Source organism: Felis catus, chromosome F2 (assembly GCF_018350175.1).
Source record: "Felis catus isolate Fca126 chromosome F2, F.catus_Fca126_mat1.0, whole genome shotgun sequence".
In the NCBI taxonomy this organism is placed as follows: domain Eukaryota; kingdom Metazoa; phylum Chordata; class Mammalia; order Carnivora; family Felidae; genus Felis; species Felis catus.
In genome coordinates, this window is record NC_058385.1 from 59,810,172 (window position 1) to 59,825,914 (window position 15,743).

Here is a 15,743-nt window from a genome sequence, read left to right on the forward strand (position 1 = left end):
TTGAACCCATGAACCATGAGACATTCTCTGCTGCACAAATTTATCATATTTAACTCTTGTTATCAATCTATATAGTCATCAAAGTTGCTAGTCAAGTTTTTACTTTTAACATTAGAAACTATATGTATAATGTATTTATAAATATACTGACTTTATTAAGGCTATATTGTATACACTGTTCAACAAAAAAAAACTTTTAAAACCTATTTTCTGTTTTTCAAGTTGCTTCCTACTTCTAAATAAACATGCCAGATAGCAAGATAATTTCAAGTTCCATTCTATTTATACGCAAATATGAATACTACATTCTGCAGGTATGCATTTCCATAGACAACTGTATTTTCATTCAAAACATGTAAACTATTTGCATATTTGTATGGTGTATTTATAAATTTTTACAGGACACCTTCACTAATAACTAGACCTCCACAATTACAAAATTAAAGCGCATTGTTTTAATGATGGCAATACTCTGCTGAGTTTCTCCTTTCTGATAGCAGACAAATGAATTGAGAAGCATGTATTTGCTATAATAACTCAGCAATAGCAATTTCTACCCCCAAGGTAGAATTCTTGTCAAATTCACATCCAGAATGGGCTCTGCTTTTTAACTCTTTTAGATGTCTTAAAAAGCCAATCAGCCCAGATATGTGTATATTAAAAAGTTGTAATTCACTTAATACACTAAATACTTCACAAATTAAATTAGCTACCCTTCCTATTCCAAATATCCAATAAAACTGGTGATTTCCTAAGCAATATCCAAAGACAATGAAAATATAAATTTTAGAGTCAAATTTTACTAAAGTCAAGGAAGAATGATCCAAGTCTTTGTGTGTGTGTGTGTGTGTGCGTGTGTGCGAGTGTGCGTGTGTGTGTGTACACATATACATACATATATATACATATACATATATATATATATATATATATATATATAAATGTAGTAGATGATTGCCTTCAAAAATCATAAATCTTGCGGTTAGGAATTTGATTGTCTGTAGAACATGGTGAAGCAACGTCTCACCAAAGATTTTGTACCTCAGCAGCTAACGTGGAGGAACTAAAGAGGCAGTTGCGATGATGCAACAGAAACTTGAAGTCAGGGAATTAAGGAAGTGGAGGAATTGAGAAAAACAACTTTACAAAAAGTATTATCATACTCAGTCTGCTCAAAAAATAGACTGCTCTTATGCTCAGGTTTTAGACTTAACCCCATAAAAAATTACTGATCATTCTAAATTCTTTGTGCATACAAATGGTGGCAGAAAAGGAATATTCCAGAAATAATCTAAAAGAGTCAACCAATCTGGTATCCAATGAAGATGTCCCAGATGAAAACCATTTTAAAAAGGGGGAAAAAAAGGGTTGGGGAGGTCTAGCGATATGGATATCAGGCACCCATTACAACACACTCTCCGGATGCAATATGAAATTTAAAAACTTATGACCTATCATTCCTGCCTTATAACCAGAAACCAAACACCACTCGAGACCAGAAGAGTCCCGGCACGCTAAGAAAATGATACACATTTACCACTGCAGCTCCACCGTATACATTTATCGGAAAGGAGCTCCCTGAATTGAATGGCCTCTTGAAGGGCACAGGCACTGTTTCCCTTCTTTTTAAAGTTACTTATAATAAACTCGCTCCTTCCTTACAGGAAGAATCCTTTGTTTCTCAGTGTACAAGGGGCACAGGCTCTTCTCCATTCAAGCCCTTCTCTTGGCTCCGGGGCATGAGTGCAGCCAGGAAAGGGAATGGTTTTTGCAATTAACTGTACACCTCTAAGGCACATTTCTCCACTCCGCTAGAGAAACTTGAGAAGCACAGATAGGCTGGAGAATCTGCAGGAAATGAGAGCACAGTGGTCAAGCAGACCCCAGAAAGAGAACGTTTTCTCTGCAGAATCCATCCAGAGAGACCTCAGTGGTCTCTGACCTGCAGGTCAAAGCACTGGGCTGGCTGAACTCTTACTTCCTAACTGACTCTTTGGGGAAGGTTAGCTGGTTTCTGATCCTGCCTTCTAGGCACGGACAAGCTCCAAAATCATGTAGGAGGCTTTAACCTTTCTCAGCGTCAAGGTGAAATGTCAAAGTGGTGGTGCCTTAGGCCAAAAGCATCACTTAGTAAGTGTCCATGAATTTTCAAACTCTAAAATATTTCTTGACACAGCTCCATAGCATGAAGAGAGAGATCAAGGAAGGATCTTATCCTTCTCAGAGGTTTTGTGTTTCTGCATGGGACTGTGCCTTTCTTCCTAAAAAAGCCTGATCATATAACAATGCATGTTTCTTTTCTTTGGATGCTCTTCACACACCATTCACACTTAGGTCTCATCCCCCCTCCCCCTTTCTGGTAACCAAACAACAACAAGCATTGTCATTTGTACATAATTATACTGTCAGTTTTAAAAAACATTTCTGTATTAGCATCTCACCCTGGGCTTTGCATTCCCAGTGATTTAAATCTCCGCTAATTTCCTTGTTAACCACATACAGTGTCATGCCACCTTAAAATTTAAAAGTCATTTACTTATTTTAACGTAACAGATGTGCAATCTTCTGGGATTCCGAACCTCCCTTCTCCAAATGCGGCCTCACTGTTTTGCATAATCACCAGGAATGATTAGCCAACATTCAATCTGAGCTAAGAGCAACGACAAACAAATGCCTGCCCACCACTGTATCAAGTGTGTGAATTGTACACACAAACACACATGAGCTCCTTTCCTCCACTTCGGCCTTGTAGGTATAAATCCCCAGACTCAGACACATCATTTAGTTTTAGCCGGTAAGACCAAATGATACTACATGTAGAGAATGTGTGTTCTCCCGGTTTTCCTTCAAGGTATGTGCATTATTTAAAAACGAAACCTTCCTACCCGTAACAGGGACTGGGATTCATCCTTGGACTTGTTTTCTCCCGACGCAGGGTACTGCTGGGTGAGGGGCCCGGACTTCTCTCCGCCAGCTGGCACCCCCTGCAGGAATCCCTTGGTCTCCACAGCCAGGCCATATATAGGTCGTGCCAGATGGGCAGCTTCGACATTGGGGCTATCCCTTAGAGTCTTGGTCTGCTCTTGGGTGCCGGACACAGGCGTCAGAAGCCCCAGGCTTGCCTGAGTATATGACGGGCTGCCTCGCAGGATGTCTGCCCCTCTCCAAGTCATGTTTCGAAGGTCATCGCTTGAACTCTCGGTCCAAACTTTCTCCTTCAGCCCGTCCTTGTCTTCCACCTTCTCCCTCTTCACCACACTCTCAGAAACTGGCTCTCCCATTTTAGAGTCTGGATTGAGCAGACTGTAGACCTTGAGGTCCATTTTGGGCTCCTCCTTAATGGCGGATACGGCATGACCGTCCTCTTCGCCGTTGGCTGTAGTGATGTCCTGTTCCTGGCAATGAACAGTGTTGAAGTGCTCCAGTAGTGACTGAGTATCAGCAGCTGTAAAACTGCACTGACGGCATTTGTAGCAGCTGTGTGCTCTCCTGGAGAAGAAAATAGTCGTTAGAAATCTAGCATTCGGAAGGGCTTTGAAGAAAAACAGTCTTTAAGCACCTGAATTCTATCTCATGTAATGTAATAAGCAGAGCAAAATTCACCAGTCCCAACACCCAGAAATTGGAATGTAATTCACTGGTATTTTTGTCTTTGTTTTTTTTTTTACTTTTATTTACTTTAATTTTTTAAATGTTTTATTTATTTTTGAGAGAGAGAGAGAGCGAGCGAGCGAGCGAGCAGGTGGGGGAAGGGTAGAGAGAGAGGGAGCCAGAGGATCCAAAGCCGGCTCCATGCTGACAGCAGTGAGCCTGATGGGGCTCAAACTCAGGAAACTCGAGATCATGACCTGAGCTAAAGTCAGATGCTCAACCAACTGAGCCACCAAGCCACCCCTGTCTTTTGTTGTTGTTGTTGTTGTTGTTGTTGTTTAGTTTAGTATTTATTTATTTTGAGAAAGAGAGAAAAAGGGAGAGCGCCTAGCCCAACAGGGTTCCATCTCACAAACCATGAGATGACTGGAACAGAAATCAAGAGTCAGCCACTTGGGGAGCCTAGGTGGCCCAGTTAGTTAAGCATACAACTTCAGCTCAGGTGATGGGCATAGGTCATGATCTCACGGTTCATGGGTTCGAGCCCCACATCAGGCTCTGTGCTGACAACTTGGAGCCTGGAGCCTGTTTCAGATTCTATGTCTCTCTCTCTCTCTCTCTCTTTCTCTCTCTCTCTCTCAGCCCCTCCTGTGTGCTCTCTCTCTCTCTAAAAATAAATAAACATTAAAAAAAAAAGTAGGACGCTTAACCAACTGAGCCACTTAGGTGCCCCTCACTGGCTTTTTTGATTCTATATAAAGAATGTGACATTCCCTTTTGTTATGTTAACAATTATAGGTATACACACAGGTACACACTGATGTGTACACGCTCTAGCCAATTCACATTGAAAACTGGTTGGTTTGTTTTATTATTGAAGGACTTGCTTTGTCATTTTATTGTAGTTGGATAATTATCAATTCTACATTTTTAACGATACTTATATATTTTTACACTGATTTCATCAATGGACTTTTCACTTTCTATTTATTTAAACTAAACTGATGTTTTCATATAAGTACATCTATATATGCATCTCTAGTGTTAAGTGCTTCATACAGCTTTTATGTGTATTACATTCTACCTGATTACAATGTTCTTTTCTTTCATAAAATTTAAATCAATTTAGACAATGAAATATGGATGACTGAGCTACATAATCTACTAAATAAAATGTGTTAGAAGCTCTAGATTTTTTAAAACAAATTCTACTTATCTGTAAGGACTTAGGAACGTTCAACACATTGAGTGTCTTCTAGATGCCATGCAGCATGATAGATGCTGTATGGTTATATTCATTAAAGGAGAATGTGTAAATGTGTGTTTGTGTGTGTGTTTTCTTTCTAAAGGGCATAAAACAAAAGAACTTATTGTTGAATTTCATAGCATCCTCTGCAACTAAAGATGGAACACTGTCATATTAAGACAACTGTTTGATTAACAAAGAACAGAGGCCCTGTACCCAAAAAGGCATACTGGAAAGGTACACAAATGACTTGGATAAGGCACACTTTTTTAACTATAAAAACTTTGTGTGGCTCTTTAAACCCCATGAGAGACACTTGCTACTTCACTGATATCATGTATTGACAACTTAAACTAACAAAGTAAGTTTTGAGAGCTATTACTTAGAGCTACTGAAAAACATGTACTTGTCTATAGACCTATAGACAATCATCACAAAGTACTTTGCCAGGCACTGGGTACACACTGGTGTATAGAAGACACATAGTCTTTGTTTACTTGGTGTTTAGAGTCTAGCCAGGAAGGATGGTCTTCCCCTTAGACTATAAATACATATAAAGAATAATATGTTCTAAGAATGAAAAGGACAGGATGGTAATGGGATTGATGGGCTGCATAGGGTAGTCTGGAAGAGAAAACCAAAGGATGAAAAGGAGCTATTCTTGTTGCAGGAAGAGGAAGGACAGAAGTACATCCCAGCAAGTACAAAATACTGAACTGAGGCCACTGCTGCTTTAGAGGAATAAGTAACAGAAAGTATGTCACTCAACAAGCTGGAGGGGTCATCTAGAGATCTGAAGACCATGGTAAGGAGGCAGATATCTTCAGAGGCTAAAGGAAGCAATTGCAAGGTTATAAGCACAGAAGCAGCATGGTTAAATGTATGTTTAAGTCACTTTGGGACCTTAACAGTTTCTCATTCCCTTATGAGACCTGTCTGATGGATGAAAATCCAAAAGGATGTTCATATTTTATGGAAGCAAAATTCAGAGGTATTATAACATGTAACAAAATGTCACCCAGTATTTGTTGAGAGTACTTAATGCAATACAAAATGATCTTCTTATTGAAAACTTACATTTGTTGAATAAATATGGATATTTAATTTCCAATTTTTACAGAAGATTGTTTTCTACCTTTTCTACTATTTTTATTCATTGTTTAAGTAGTAAAAATAAAATAAAAGGAACTACAACAAAGGTAAATAATTCCATGATGAATTGACCATTAAAAATATAATATTAAAATTAATTTTCTCAAGTGAAAGAAGCCTAACCCTTAAGGAGAAGATGTCTGTGGCCAGGAGGAAGAATCTTGCCCCTGAGGTCAAGGCCAGAAAAACCCCATAGCAGGATTAAGATCACAAAGGACAAAAGACAAGACTCAAAATCTAGGACTGGGAACCTATGGAAAGTTTAAGTAAAGAACTTTCCTACCAAAACTATATTCAAGTATGTCCAATACTTGACAAAATTCAGATAAACTTGATAAAATTTTACCAAAAAATTGTTACGTTTACCAGGCTCAATCATACAAAGAAAAATGGATGTACCAGAATGGTTAAAGGTCAAAACATACCCAGGAAATACTCTACTGAAGATATACCACATAATCTACCAAGTCACGAAAAACAAACTTCAGGACGCACGTTCTCAAGCTCTGATCAACCTTCATTTGTAGACAGTTCTAATGAGTTCACCACCCATTACATCAGTAAGTTTATGGTTTCCTTCATGTGGTGGGGTCTCTGCTTGAAATCTGTGATGGGATCCCTTCCTAAAAATTAAGACTATAAATTGCCACAGCTACGTCTACCAAACCTGGTGTTTTATACAAAACAAAGTACAAAAAGTATTAAAAAAATTCCAAAGTAAAAAAATTCTAAAGAACTATGGTAATGTTATTTCAAGAAATAAAAACAATTAATTCTAGAGCAACAGGAAGGAGAAAGTACCAACACACAATAGAAGAAATACAACTTCTTAGAGCACCATGCAACAAAATACTTTAAAATATTTTAAAACAAAATATTTATTGGAGAAGCAATTAGTCCACGTAAGAGTATACAGACTCTAGAATCTGAATGCATGAGTTTCAATCTTGGCTCTGTATTTTACTCTATGTGTAACTTTCGATAATTTACTAAATTTGCCCCGATGTCTTCATTTGCGAAATGAAAGTAATAGTGGCTCTTCATATGGTTCTCAGGAATATTAAGTAAATAACACCCATAGTAGGTAAGTAAATAAGAGTTAACCAGTATAAATCCTAAAATTAAATAAAGCCCCTCTCTTCTGTGTGAATCTGCATTCTTTACTTTTGTGCAAAGGAGTTTAAACTTACAAACTAGCATTTTGGTATCATCCTTTTCCACTCCCCTATATACCTTGACCGTGACAAACATCATTCTTAAAACCAAGCTAATTTCCTAGAGGAGCCTTTGCTTTAAGACACTGACAGGTGGAATATATTCTATGCCTTTTCTGCTTCACCTGGTGGCGTTCACAGGCCTGAAAGAATGAGGAGTTTAGTAGTCTGCTTAATTGTCAAGCTGTACCCTCTTTTCATTAATAGACCCAGAATCTTAAGACTCTGAATAACAAAGATAGAAAGAATATTACCCATGTTTTATTAAAGTCTTAGGAGGTGGAGATGTCTGGAATGGATTCATTAAGGTGGTTGAGAATCATAATATATCTCAGTAATTAAGATTATGTGTTTTCAATATCTACTTATTCTGCAATCTAGAAATGTCCTTCAGTCATACTGTTCCTCCACCAAATAAAGACAGTACACCCAACCCTTACCCAATATTTGACTGGTATGTCCTCAGGCCCTGGGGTCCCTGCCCAGGCAATGAATTTATCACAAAGTATCATTCCTCAGAGAGGGTGTCTGGGGCTTCTAGGTTCTCTGATTCCAAGTTCCTGTCCCCAAAGGACAACTCCCTCAGTCCTTGCAGGTCTCAGCAAGAGCTATTCTGATCTGCCCCACAGAGGAGCTCTTGATCTGACTGTTCTGGGCAAAACCTTCCTTGAGGCAGGTGCTGGAGGCTGTCAGGTCAAAAGTAAAAACCAAAAACAGAAACAATAAAACATACACACACACACACACACACACACACACACACACACACACACACACACACCAAAACAAAAACAAAGAAAACCAGAAACTGCAGAGATAAGGTCTCAGTGAGAACCAGGTTTCATGGTGAAAATGCACTGGAAAAGGAAGGATATTAAAATAAAGTTGTGATAACAAGATGAACTCACACACCTTATCTCCTGAAAAGTTCAAAGCACTCACACATAGCTGATCTCACATTGCACTGAAGTATAAAGCCCATTTTACAGGTAACTGAACAGGGGAAACAGTGACCTGAACATTTTTGTTTACATCAAGTCAGGAACACAGGGCCTCTCCTTTCAAGGCCAATGTTCTATCTTTCTACCCTTAGCTGCCTAAATTTTTAACTTTACACAGAAATAAATGAAATTATTGGTAATATGGAAAATGGAAATATGAGAGGAAGGGACCCTGGTAATCTGACAGCAGCAGACTACACCAATGGTTAACAAAACAGGCCGTGCAGAGCACTGCATTAAGGAGTTTCTTACCAGCATAGTATGCAAGGCACCTCCCCTTGCCCCACTCAATCAGGATTTCCTGGACATAACCTGAGAATCTGAATTCTGAACAAGGTCCCCAGGGGACACCAATACAGGGGCCGGTATCTAAGAGCTACATTAACAGATACATCGTGGTTCTCAACAAATTAATGACAAGGCATCCCCAACCCCCTAACTTTAATGAAACACAGGTAATGTCCTTAAGATTCTGGGTGTAATGGGGCGCCTGGGTGGCGCAGTCGGTTAAGCGTCCGACTTCAGCCAGGTCACGATCTCGCGGTCCGGGAGTTTGAGCCCCGCGTCAGGCTCTGGGCTGATGGCTCGGAGCCTGGAGCCTGTTTCCGATTCTGTGTCTCCCTCTCTCTCTGCCCCTCCCCTGTTCATGCTCTGTCTCTCTCTGTCCCAAAAATAAAAAAACGTTGAAAAAAAAATTAAAAAAAAAAAAGATTCTGGGTGTAACAACTATTAATGAAAAGAGCAAAGTTTGACAATTAAGCAGTAAACTGCTAAACAGGCTCAATCTCTCAGGCCATTGAACACAACTAGGTGAAGCAGAAAAGGCGATTTGCTTCACAGTACTCTAGAGACCTGAAGGAGACTTCTTTCTCCCTGTACTATCAGTCTTAAATACAACATAGAAAATAGTTTTAAAAGACAACATGGCTCTACTTTCAAAAGCTTAGAGAAATATAAACTTTTTAATAACCTACACTAACCTCTAGATGAGTGTTTCTTAAGCTCTAGCATGCCTAGGAATCACCTGGGAACTTGTGGAAATCCAGATTCTGATTCTGAAGTCTGGGGTGGTACCCAATATTCTGTCTGTATTTCTTATAAAATCCCAAATGATTCTGATGCTGTTAGTCCCCAGACCACATCTCCAACAGCAACAGGGGCACCTGGGTGGCTCAGTCGGTTGAGCATCCTACTTTGGCTCAGGTCATGATCTCATGGTTTGTGGGTTCGAGCCTCACATTGGGCTCTGTGCTGACAGCTCAGAGCCTGGAGCATTCTTCAGATTCTGTGTCTCCCTCTCTCTCTGCCTTCTCCTGCTCACTCTCTCTCTCAAAAGTAAACAAAACATTAAAAAAACACAAAAGTCACAAAGTCATGATCAGAAATAACTTCAAGATGGGTATTAGTTTGGAATAAAGTCTCAACACTTGGCAGAACATTTTCAAATGAATTCTACATGATTAGCAACATCATCTTCCATCGTAAAGCACATACAATATACTACCCACCTCTGAGAGTCAACAGTAACAGCTTTGGAAGTTAAAACTACAAATATAACATTGTCAAGCATAATTCCCAAACAGTAATTTTTCTTTTTTCTTTTTATTTCATTGTTTGGGTATCATCTTTCACTATTTTTAGTGTGAGGTCATTTATATACATTATCTCTCAACATATTCTCATCCCTTCTTCATAGGATGAGAATCTGAAGCACAGGGGCACCTGCATGGCTAGTCAGTTAAATGTCTGAATCTTGATTTCGGTTCAGGTCATGATCTCACGACTCATGAGATTGAGCCCCTCATTGGGTTCTGTGTTGTCAGCTTGGGATCCCTGCTTGGCATCCTCTCTCTCCCTCTCTTTCTGCCCCTCCCCTGCTTGCACACCTTCTCTTTCTCTCAAAATAAATAAATGAACTTTGAGAAATTAAAAAAAAAAAGGATCTGAAGCACAGACAAGACAATTCACATAGAATAACATGGAGACGTGACACAGTATTTAGCTCTTGTCCGTGGGTACTCTTTCATGCATGCTGTTTGGTAGTTGATGCAATGTTACTAGCTTATTCAGGAATTAGTTCCTGAAAGATGTGCACATATTCTCTGACATGTGTCATTCTCTCAATAATAGCTGAAAAGACCTTCAACATAATGCCCATAATGCCATGTCCACTAAAAATAAAAACAGATGATTTAACTCCTACTAGAAGAAACATTACTGAAGAATAAAAGTTTAGTCACTATGAAAACACATGAGTTTGGACTCGCCTCTAACCTACAAAATGGATTTAATCTTATCAACATTAATATGAAAACCTCAAACAAGTTCAAGGAATCTTCCTTGCATTTCCCAAGATCCACGTTCTCATCCATGAAGACTTCCCTAATGACTAAACCCGAGTAAATCCAGCATCGTCTGATCTACTCTTAATCTCTGTTTTCTTCTGAGGACTTTTTCCACATTGCCTTTTATTAAAATCTTGTGGATGTCTTACTTTACAGTTATATTGTAAGTGCCTTCAGGTCAAGATCAAAGTTCACACATCTCTGTATCCACCCCCACCCAGAACATCCAAGAGTAAATCCATACTTTAACAAAAGGAATGAACCACTACCACTCTGGGGATGTTCAGGATGCTGGATTCACTAGGTAGAATCATAAAGCAGCAGAGAAATATTGAAAGTGCATAGGTATTTCATAGATGGTATATTAGGAATGGCGTTTTGGAATAAATTCTTCATTATTTAAGAACTCCTAGAACTTCTGGCTACATTAAGCCACACGAACTGAAAAGACAATACAAATATATGCCCTGCATTAATTTGAATTCTATATTCTCCTGCCAAATGGATAGCAAACACTCTCCTCATGCTACCTAAGGAATAAAGATGTCATTTTGTAGATCTCCCTAGCACAGGGCTGCTAGATAAAACACCCCATGGCAACTTGAATGTCAGTGCAAACAATGAAATACCTTAGTGTAAGTATGCCCCATGCAATATTTGGGATATACTTACACAAAATCTCAGTATGTTTCATGAAATATTTTAGACAGTGAGGACATGAATCAAAGAAATGTATTAAAAAGCGAAAGCATCCCTGCCTCCAGAGAAAACTACTAGCTGCCTAACCAAAGACCAAATTGGACTTAATTCAAACAACAACAATTCTGTGAGAAAAGATGTTTTATTCCTTATCCTACTTAACAGAATTTTCTTATGCTATAAACATGCATTCATTTCAGATCCATTCATATTTCAGTGGCCTTAGTAGTAGTGTTCATGCATCAGAAGTTAAATATATTATTTTCAAAATTCATAAAGGGCTGAAATTTTCTAGATTTTAGAAAAAGATCAGCTAAAAGATGTAACTCTTTTTTTTTTCTTTAGATAGAGCAAGAGTGAGTGTGCAAGTGGGAGGAGGGGCAGAAGGGGAGACAGAGAATCTTACGCAGGATCCACACTGGGAGTGGAGCCTGATCGGGGCTCAATCCCACGACCCTGGGATCACAACCTGAGTGGGCTGAAATCAAGATTCGGACACTCAATTGACAGTCACCCAGGTGTCTCAAGATGCTACTCTTTTATTACGCTATTCTGATAATACTTCTGTATTTCTATTTTCATAATAAACCAGCCTACGGTATCTGTGAAGTCAGCTAGGAGCAATGCCTTTTCTCCTCTAAATGTAAACTTCCAGAGATTTCTGCCAGTATTTGAAAAGCTCTCCTCTACCAAATAACTGTATTTCTTAGCCACAGTTTTTCTTCAATGACTAAACAGAGCATTGAAGCAAATGAATAAATCATAAATACTCATCAATTAGACTTCAAAAGGTATTTTTTGGTAATTACAGAATCTAACACCTAAAGACAAGTTACCACAGAAGAAGTAAGTGAAGGTGATTTAATTTAAATATAGATCAATAGATCTGACATCTAATAAAGTTAGCCATTTTTGTAATACAACTTTTGCTGGTAGAAAGGCCTCTAACATAGGATACTGGAGATTAATGACACTGGAGAATGAGGGAGCGGAAAGCAGGTGAAGAGAGCATCTGAGAGACAAAGACCAGGAAAAAAGAAGGAATTACAGGTGAATAACCAGATCAATCAAATTTTAGAAGCTGGAAATGTAATAATATTCAGCTTTAGTGAAGTGCGAAGGAACGGTCTACAAAACATAAGATAAACTGAACTTTGTGTAAGATTCCACTCAACCCACTCATATTTTTAAAGCTGAAATAATCTGATTAGTATTTACTCATTTGTAGTAACTGTTTTTTTTTTAAGGGGGTCTCAGTGATTTCATTTAACTCATGTCATATCTGAAAAACTTCAAGTTATGATTCACTTAACTCACTTCCAAAAAGAAGATATCCCCTACCCAAATATTCAAAATAGGAAGACAAAACCTCTCCATAAAATAGAACATGAATAAGAAATGGGAAATGATTTCCATAAACTAACATGAACTAGAAATTATAGCTAAAATTTATTTTATTCCAAGAATTGATCATCATTCTTGTGCAAAAAGTCTTCAGAATCATGAAATATGAAATTCTAATAATGTATACAAACAAAGGTTCTGCCATTTGTGGGTTATTTTCTTGAAGGATATAATATCCTGGGTAATGTTTTGTCTCACAATGGGAATTTTCAGCTTGAACTATTAGGTCCATTTCAAGGTATTACAGGGAACTGATTTATTAGGTACTGTTTAAAAGAACATGTCACATAAATATGCACAAATCTAAATGTAACCATCATGGCCCTCACCCTTTGAGAAATTCTGTCCTAATGCACTGTATACTTGGCCTTTTCAGATGTGTTGATAATTAAGTGCTTATCATAAAATTTATCCTTCACTATGCTCTTCTCTGAGCTCTTTTAAGGTAGAAATTGAGCAGTAGCTACATTAATTTAAGCAATTATGGTATCCAGTGTTATTTCCTTCAGCCCAGGTTATATATTTTATGTCTAAAAGATTCAAACACTGTTTGAAATTTTTTAAATGCATTCATAAATCTCCAATTGGACAGGTGCTTATCATCACATGCACTACCAAAAAGGATATCAATTTTCACACATTGTAGATAACAAGCAGGTAGACAATGATATTATTAATGCTTTTTAAGTAGTTATTTAATCATAAGGGGAACTGGGCATTCACTCAAATATTTATTGGACTTGTGTATTGATGAAAATTGGTATTTCACTTTAGATAAAAATTTTATGTAATGTTAGTCATACACACATTCTACCTATATATGTGCTTACATAAATACATATACACATTCATATTTAATAATGAATGATATAAAAACATTTATTTTTGTTATAAAAATGTTATAAAAATACAAGTTAGAACATAATCATAGAATCATAGGATATGATTTTATATAGGTAAATATATTCAATATGCCCTCTGTGTGTGGGCATATATACATATACAGAGAAATACAGAGAGATCTGTGTGTGTGTGTGTGTGTGTGTGTGTGTGTGTGTGCATGTATACACATAGAGATGATATAGAAGAAATTATATTTGTGGTATAGTTCCATATATGTACATGAACATATATGAATATACATGGTATATATGTGAATATACACACAAACATACATATAATGAATATATGTATATGGCTTTGTTTTGCTAGTTTTCAAACTTACATAAAATAGTATCCAGCTACAAATAGTCTTCAATTTGTTTGATTCAGGCAAAATTATGCTTATAAGATTCATATGTCCTGTTCAACTGCCATTTATTCAAATTCACTACTGTGTAACATTCCACTGTATAAAAATCTACCAATTCTTTAATAATATTTAAAAGGTATTATTATCAGTTGGTATTTTTTTCCTGTTCTTGTTTCTGATTTTTGTTTTGGTTGTTCTGCTCTTTCAAAAAATACTACTGTGAACATTTCTGCACAGGTTTCCTACTGTACTGATGAAAGAAATTATCTGAGGAGTAAAATAATGCTTCCATTGGGAACATGAGCATCTGATATTGCCAGAATTTGTCAAATTCACTTTATGCAGTCATATGTACCGACCATTTTACCCTTTGCAATTTTTTGAAGTTTATTTATCTTGAGAGAGAGCCAGAGTGCACACAAGCAGGGGAGGGGCAGAGAGAAGAAGGAAGGAGAGACAGAATCCCAAGCAGGTTCCGTGCCATCAGCACCCAGTTCAATCTCATGTGGGGCTCAAACTCAGGTACTGTGACCTAAGCTGAGATCAAGAGTCTGATGTTTAACCAACCAACTGCGTCACCCAGCCACCCCACCCTTTATAATTTTTTTTAACACCCATGTTTTCTGAGATAAAGTGACCTAATTGTTTCTCTTGTTACTATTTGCCTTGTGTAACTTCATTTATTCTTACCTTTTTGTTATTGAGACCCAACTTAATTATACTGAGTCAAAGGATATGTTCTGTGTGATATGTTTTTCTGAAATCTGATTTCTTTTTGGCTTAATGTTTGTCCATTTTTCTAAGTATGTTAAATCTGCTGGAAAGGCATGTGAATCCTCTAAATAGTTGGATGCACAATTGATATATTTTAATTAAAACAAGTTTGTTAATTTGCTGCTCTAATCTTTTATATTTTGAAGATTTTTTTCATTCAACCTCTAATAAGAAAGGTTTCTTAAAATCTATCACTGTGATTGTGGTTTGTCATATTTTCCTTGTAGTTGTTGATCAATTTTTGTTTTACATATAGATTTATTTATAGTTTATATATTTAGAATTGTTCTATCTCCCTCAAGTCATAAACATCTTATCATTATGTATTGACTTATCCTTCCTATGCTTTTTATCTTAAAATTGTCTTAAAATTGTCAGACAATTTATCTAAATTGTCTGAGATTAATAAAGCTATCTCCATATTCCTTTGGTTTATATTGCTTATAACTCCATTTATTTTTTTTGTTACAAACTCTCCATAGCCTTATATTTTGAGTGTATATCTTATAAACAGCTTATATATAGTTGAATTTTCTTTTTTTTAGTTTATTTATTTTGAGAGAGAGAGAGAGAGAGAGAGAGAGAGCGCAAATGGGGGAAGGGCAGAGGGAGAAGGGAAAGAGAGAATCCCAAGCAGGCTGCACACTCAGTGCGGGGCTCAATCCCACAAGTGTGAGATCCTGACCTGAACCAAAATCAGGAGTCGAATGCTTAACCAACTGAGGCAGCCACCCATGTGCCCCTTGAATTTTCTTTTTTAATAAGTCTGACAATACCTTTTAAGTGGAAAGTTTAATCTACACAGGTTCATTAAGGTTTTGATAGCTGGTGTTTTCTTTTTTACCATCTTACTTTTGGAATTCTGTTTACCCACTTAAATATTCATCTATTTATGCATTTTTACCTTGTATCCTGTCTTGCCATTTTTTAGAAAATAGATGGAACCTTATTTTGTTGTGCCATTCTCTATAGCTTCAGAAGTTATGTACCCGTTTCCTATTCCTTCATTAGTTAACTTTAAAAGTTTCCAAGTATGCACAGCAAAGTCCTAACTCAACTAACTCC

The 15,743-nt window shown here is 37.3% G+C and overlaps 1 protein-coding gene across 5 annotated transcripts in view; it reads right to left on the minus strand.

Annotated features, from left to right (window-relative positions):
- The window catches only part of TRPS1 (transcriptional repressor GATA binding 1), a 258,839-nt gene that overhangs the window by 174,921 nt on the left and 68,175 nt on the right, over window positions 1–15,743 (minus strand). For all 5 annotated transcript variants that reach the window (XM_019823049.3, XM_019823047.3, XM_006943352.5 and 2 more), the window contains one exon: window positions 2,886–3,489. In XM_019823049.3, the coding sequence (XP_019678608.2) occupies window positions 2,886–3,489 (604 nt within the window). The remainder of the gene's footprint in view (window positions 1–2,885; window positions 3,490–15,743) is intronic.